The sequence below is a fragment of the Schistocerca serialis genome, chromosome 3 (assembly GCF_023864345.2).
Source record: "Schistocerca serialis cubense isolate TAMUIC-IGC-003099 chromosome 3, iqSchSeri2.2, whole genome shotgun sequence".
Lineage (NCBI taxonomy): Eukaryota > Metazoa > Arthropoda > Insecta > Orthoptera > Acrididae > Schistocerca > Schistocerca serialis.
Genome location: NC_064640.1, coordinates 926519622 through 926526683, shown reverse-complemented (window position 1 = coordinate 926526683; position 7062 = coordinate 926519622). Strand labels below are relative to the sequence as shown.

The window sequence follows — 7062 nt, the reverse complement described above, 5'->3', positions numbered from 1 at the left end:
TCTCGTATATGCATTTCCGTTTGCAATCTAAAAAATAGATATTTAACCTATACGAACTATCTTCCGTATTAAATAAATGTTAAAGTGTTTAAAAGTTACTGACAACACACAGATGGTAGGTTTTGTTTTAAGGATCTCTGTTCCACAGTTAGCGAATCGTATCTATTACAAATTGATGATACTGAAACCGAAGCCACTTCCGAGGAACGGGATGTTTTCTGCCACACAACTAATGCCGAGACTGTGAACTCTGAGTTGAAGAAGCGTTCACTGTCTCCGATTCGTATTTGGAGGATCCCGATGGCGTGTTTGGGCAGGTTGCAGTAACGGTGCGTTGCGTTGTGAGGCGTACGTGTTGCTGTTGAAGATGTCCCCCGGCCGTGGTGGGGACTCCGCTATAAAAGCCGACCCACCGGCCACACTTTCATCAGACTCCTCGAGCCTTCTTCAGCCTCAGTCGCTTTACACCGACCACTCACTACAATGGAACTCCTGCGAGTAAGTGTTGTATGCGAGTGCGTACATTTCGGTTTTTAGTTCGTAAGGAGTAATTTTTTCCTGTTTTTAAGAACTCGTGATTTCGGTCATTTAGTGGAGTCCGTAGCAAAATTTTGAAGTACTGGACTCAATTACATGATTCAAGTCCTCGAGGATAATCGTATTCAACGGAATATTAAAAGGAAGCTACTTAGCGACATTGCATTCGTCCTATTCGGCTCATATTGCGCTCATCACTCATGTTAATAACAGAATTGAAATGATAGTGCGTATAAAAGTAAATTATTTTATTTATAATATCAGGGATTGTGTTTCTAAAATTGCAACTACAAGACAGCTTTGTGCCTTAGCGTAGTTTCTTATCTGAACTTTTAGCGTGATACTGCATGACAAATCTGGCAGAAATTTTACTATGTTGTTTATTACTTTTTATTGTGTATATTAAAACGATCTCCTTTCAGGTGGCATGTATACTGATGTTTCTTCTGTATATAAGAGTATTCTCAGCATTGTACTGTTGAATTGTTAACGGGCTGCAATCGATCGTAAACCTTCTGCGAGGAACATGCACTTAAAAGCAGATTAATGCCCCTGTTATAATCTTAAGATAATTAAAAACTAGACAAATTCTGCTTGTATCCATCAGTCTCTTCCTGTTGTTTATATGTTTGGGCTTCGGAGAAAGGTATTTTAAAAGTCGTTATTCACTTTCATCGACGATGACAGTGATGAATATCGCTGACATTTTATGAATACCAGTCGAATCAGTCAGACGTGAGCGGTACAAGGAAGAGGTATTTACAAAAAGCATGTCTGGGTACATAAAGTCAACGAGTCAAGATTTATCCCCTGATAATTATCTGGCGGTATCCTTCACTTGAGCTTCTACTTCAAGTCGACACAACAGTAATTACCAACCATCAGTCTATCACAAACAAAACCATGTAAATATATTTCTGAGTGTTAAGCAGGTCTGGTGATTTAATTTCTCTGCACAATATTTCGACAAATGAGCTAGTCCTCTTCGTCACGTTAATCGAATCTACTTTCCCTGCCTGAAAATACGAACTGTGGATGCTCTACGCTGATCATTTATCTTTTGTCCTGGTTTCCGGCATAAAAGGCCATCGTCAGACAATACTTACCGTCGACAAAGATAATGATCTACGTTCAAAATGATATTGCACGTATAAAGTGTTTTGCAAAACTCTCAACGTAAAAATCGTCTTTGATAGAGCAATCGTGATTGCAAAAGGGAGAAAATTAAATATGAGTGTTATATAAACATAACAGACGTAAAAGGAGTTGGAAGAGGGGGCGGTTTCACATAGTTAGTCAGATAACACTACCACAGTTATCATTTGTATCTTTTAATCTGAATGATGGAAGTATTCTTTAGAAACCACAGTTCTGAAGAGATAGTCACCAATTTACTCATACATCTTCGCATCGAGATTCAGTAAACACATTTTTAGTCGTAAATCAGTTTTCCATATGCCGTAAGGAATCCATTCTCTGTTCATACTTTTCGCCTAAAGATAGAAAACAGACATCCTTGTTTGAAAAATTTTTTGTTACGAATGTGCTTAACCATCTTTCTTGGCAATGAATCAGACTGTCAGTCGGGGAAAAACTTGTACATTATCCATAAGGTGTATATCTTTGATATTCATCTGTAGGACAAACCTTCTAGAAGCCGATCTAAATCTGACAACTTTCTCACTTTGTTACGATTTGTAAACTGACCAGACAAAACCCCAAGACTGATCTGTACCAATGTACAATTTTATTGTTTCCCACAACGATTATTAGCGAAAGCGGTACCTATTTCCTACACGACTTCCTATATGCCAAATGATGGGTGAATTGTGGCTGTCAGTACGCTGCTTCTCTACGAATAACTCAGACGAGGCATAGTTTTCCGACTACTTTCTGGTGTCCACTGAAGGCTGAAAGTTTTGACTAAGTCCACAAATTATGTCACACAGAACACAAAAAGACTGAAAACGTTTTATGTATCGTAGACCGAAAATGTTCTGTATAATTTCACTATACTGTATCCAGTGCCCGAAGACAATATGGCGCTCGATGGAGGCGATACTAATTAGAATTTAAGTGGTGGTAGAACAATTAATTAGCAGAAATTTGTAGATAAGGAGCGATAATATAGTGTATAGTTCCCGATGTGTAGAATGTGAACCAATTTCAGGAATAAGTCAGAAATACCTTCTCAGTGTCCTTCTGAATTTAGGCACAGTGCACAGCTGATCGCATTCATGTCTCCGGTTGGATCAGGTAATCTAGGTTATGTTCTTTGAGAGAAGTAAAGCAACTAACAGCACTTCCTTTCCTCTCTCACTCCCTTTTATCTGTGAAAACAAGCCGATCATTACACAACGCTGTACAAACATTGATTGTAGTCAGCAACAGCACTGCTACTATTTGGTACAACGCTGACAAGTCAGGTGAATAATATAATGGCATATAAATTTGAAGAATCAAAGAGCGACTTCCTGCGTTGTTTGAGGCACTGAACTCGTGTCACAGGGGCAGCAAATACCGAGTGGTTGCTTCGACAAGCCATCACTGCTTAATTCACCTACTCTTCTCCAGTTGAAGTATTTCTCTTACTCAATTTCCCTAGAGGTTGAAGAGATGTGTAACTGAAACCTCCAACCCTACAAATTCCACCAGGATCTTGCATGAAAGCGCTGTGCATGACTCGAACTGTCAGCTTCCGCAGCGACCGTGAACGTGAAGTCACTAAATCTTATTTTGAGCCTAGAAACTTGTTTAAACAGCGGAGTTACCTCACCTTCTATATCCACAAAAACGTATTAAAACGTTTTAGTGTTTCGCTTCAGTGTGGGTAATGGCATGTGAAGTAATGCAATATTTAGCCAACCTCGAGGTTGATGGCTGCTGTGCATTCAATCTTAACAATTTTTTGTACGTTTTAGCACTCTTAATGGCTATGTGAATAATGCTACCTTTGACAGCATAAAACAAGTTTTCAGTAATTTCACCAGACATACAATGCTTACGACACAGCACTCGCGTAGGGGAGGATTGGGGGTCAAATCCTCATACGATTATCCAGTTGAAACTTCTCTGAGCCTTCCTCGAAGCATTCCTCGCTAATTCCTTCGAGGTAACATGAAACAAGTGTCTGGCAGAACTATTCAGTTGTACAATAATTGACTTAGGCTTCCTAGTCAAATGCTAAGCACCCTAGTTTTAGGCGTGCTCGGTAGATGGACTCACGCCAAACAGCAGATCACGCGATTCATCGCGTCACCTTGCAACATGAAAGGCACAGCATCCTACAGGAAGGACAGACGAAGATCGAATACATTCTACGATGTTGAAATGTTCAAATGTGTGTGAAATCTTATGGTACTCAACTGCTAAGGTCATCAGACCCTAAGCTTACACACTACTTCACCTAAATTATCCTAAGGACAAACACACACACACATGCCTGAGGGAGGACTCGAACCTCCGCCGGGAGCAGCCGCACAGTCCATGACTGCAGCGCCCTTAGACCGCTCGGCTAATCCCGCGCGGCACATTCTATGAATCATGCTGGTAAATGTTCTAATTTCACAACATATATGTCTCATACTTTTACATTATTACATTTATAGCGTGTAAAGCATTTTGAAGTGCAGAAAGGATACCTGCCATTGTACCACTATTGGGGTTTCTTTCAGTTGCATTGGTTCAAATGGCTCTGAGCACTATGGGACTTAACATCTGAGGTCATCAGTCCCCTATAAACTTAGAACTACTTAAACCTATCTAACGTAAGGAGATCACACACATCCATGCCCGAGGCAGGATTCGAACCCGCGACCGCAGCAGTCGCGCGGTTCCGGACTGGAGCGCCTAGAACCGCTCGGCCACAGCGGCTGGCCCTGTTGCATTCATAAATGATGCGTGGAAAGAAATATTTTTTTTAAATGCCTCTATGTACGGTGTAATTAACCTAGTCTGGTCTTGGCAGTCCCTACGGGAGCGATACACTGCGGGTGAAGAATATCTCTACAATGTTTACAGAATACTGACTCGTGAAACTTCGTAAGTAGGCTTTGGCGAGGTAGTTGGCGTATGCTAGTTCAGGTTTTTCAGCATTTCAAAGATGCTCAGCATTGAGCCAACAAAACCTGTGACAATCGTGCTGTCCTTCTTTGTGGGGTGTGTCGTGTTGCAGCCAGTGGAAGGTGACACTCGCAATGTGATCGAAGATCGATCACGACTGGCTATTGGACTGTTAACAAACTGGTGTGAGAAGACTAAAATGTCTATTGCACCACAAAAATCGCTATATATTCTCTTAAAAGGCAAGTCAAATAGGGACCCAACAGTCAGAATTAATGGCCAGGCAGTGTCGCGACAGAGGTATGCCCGTTACCTAGGAGTATATCTAGATGAGAATTGGAGTTTCATTCCTCATATTGAGTAAATAACGACAAAGTCCTTAGCTCTGTTCAATAAGATAATATCAACTGGACAAAGAAGATTTCATTTGCCGTCAAAAACAATAAATATCTATCATAACAGTATATTGGCACCAATAGTAGGGCACGCATCCAGTGTGTGGGCCCACAGATTAGCTCTGGTGCGGCCTGCCGCTGCTGTCAGGCGAATACAGAGGAACGTTCTGTTGAGATGCATTGAAGCATTCAACACAAGTCCAACAGATGCACTGTTGGTAATTGTGGGTCTATGTCCACTAGACCTGATAATAAGGCAGCACGCAGCCTTCTACTGGCTGCGCAAACAGAACATCGACATGGTGCAAAATATAATGCGCAGTCCTCTGGTAAGCGTTAAATCCATCCGAGAAAAAGTGCTTGACATTTGGCAGGACGAATGGGATGGGTCCAGTACAGGCCGTAGAGTCCACGGGTTTCTACCCACAGTAAGGGAAAGACTAAAGAACAAGATTATGAAGCCCTCACAGGGCCTAGTTCACTTCCTTACAGGTCACGGTCCTTATCCCACGTACCTGCATAAAATAGGGAAAAAGGCCAACACCGGAGTGTGACTGTGGTGCCCACGAAGGATCGCCAGAACACACCGAGTTTGAGTGTCCAATATACGAACAGGAGAGAGACAGCTTCTGCAGACAAGGAATATAAATGATGTATTGACAAATGGCGAATTGTTTAGCAATTTCGCAAAATTGGTGAATAAAATCTCAAGCGAGGCCCAGCGAGCCTACCTTGGGAGAGGGTAAATGCGCTTCAGGTCTAATGCCAATTGTAAATATGTAAATATTACGTTTGTTTAAGTCTTTGAATTGTAGTAGCAAGTAGTTGTAGTTACATCAGTATGGTGGTGGGGGGAATAAAAGAGTCGTATAAATGGAGTGGTTTCTTCTTGTAGTAGCGGCCCGCCTCCACGTGGCTAGGGACGGGAAACTCTCTGGGAAGATTCCAGAGAGGCTAAGAGGCCGATCATTAATATATAGCACAGTGTTGCTTAATAAATACTGTGCATGCATTAATAAACCACTTCCGTAGTACTAATAGCAGAGTTAGTTAGTCCTAATACACCCACTCAAAAGTGTCAGATAGTGGGTTATGTATGTTTCACAAAATTTGGGGAAAAAAAAATTTGGCCTTCTTTATATACGCTCAATATCCTCTGTTAATCCAGTTCGGTATGCGTCCCACACACCTGATCAGTATTCTACGATGGGTCGCACGAGAGTTTTGTAAACAGTGTGCTTCGTAACCTCATTCCTCGGTACGAACCGAGGTGTAGCACGTGCTTTGCGTGCGACTGAGCCGAGAGTGTGTGGTGTTGCAGGCAGTGTTGTGCGTGGTGCTGGTGGCGGGCGCGTCGCAGGCGGGCGTGGTGCCGGCAGCGCCTCTGGTGGCGGCGCCTGCAGCCGCGGCCGTGGTGGCGGCCGACTACGCGGACGCGTACCCGCAGTACCAGTACGCGTACACGGTGCAGGACTCGCTGACGGGCGACGCCAAGGCGCAGGAGGAGGCGCGCGAGGGCGGCATCGTGCGCGGCAGCTACAGCCTCATCGAGCCCGACGGCGTGCGCCGCACCGTCAACTACTACGCCGACCCCGTCAACGGCTTCAACGCGGTCGTGCAGCGCGACTTGCCCGCCGTCGCCGCCGCGCCCCTCGTCAAGGCCGTCGTCTGAGTTCTGCCGCCCCGCGCTGATCCACGGATTCCACGTCTCACTACTTTCTCACCTTTGTATTACTCTTTTTGTATTCCGTTTCTAGTTATACCGAAAAATAAAATGTTTTTCATTTCCTGAAACGGCATCACTTATTGCGTTTTTCTGCCTTTTTAATGACAAACAGTAATCGTGTAGCTTTGACAGTGAATGAAAGACTCGAATCTGTTGGAAGAGTTCTGGAAAAATACAGTTCGTCTGCAAAGGACGTCGCATGCCTGAGGGTAGTGCGACAAATCCTCGAGTACTGTTCCAATGTTCGGAGTCCTTATTAAATACGCACGACATAGGCATAGAGGTAATTATAAATATACAGGGTGAAAAGTATTTAAACCGACAAACTCTGAGAGGTTGTAG

General features: G+C 43.2%; 1 protein-coding gene across 1 annotated transcript; it reads left to right on the top strand.

Moving 5' to 3' along the window:
- The first annotated feature begins 443 nt into the window (after positions 1–443).
- On the top strand, positions 444–6788 carry LOC126469619 (cuticle protein 19.8-like). Its single transcript, XM_050096740.1, has 2 exons — positions 444–498; positions 6316–6788. Exons 1-2 carry the CDS (start codon positions 484–486, stop codon positions 6664–6666), a joined length of 366 nt encoding a protein of 121 aa, XP_049952697.1. The 5' UTR covers positions 444–483; the 3' UTR covers positions 6667–6788.
- Positions 6789–7062: the final 274 nt, after the last annotated feature.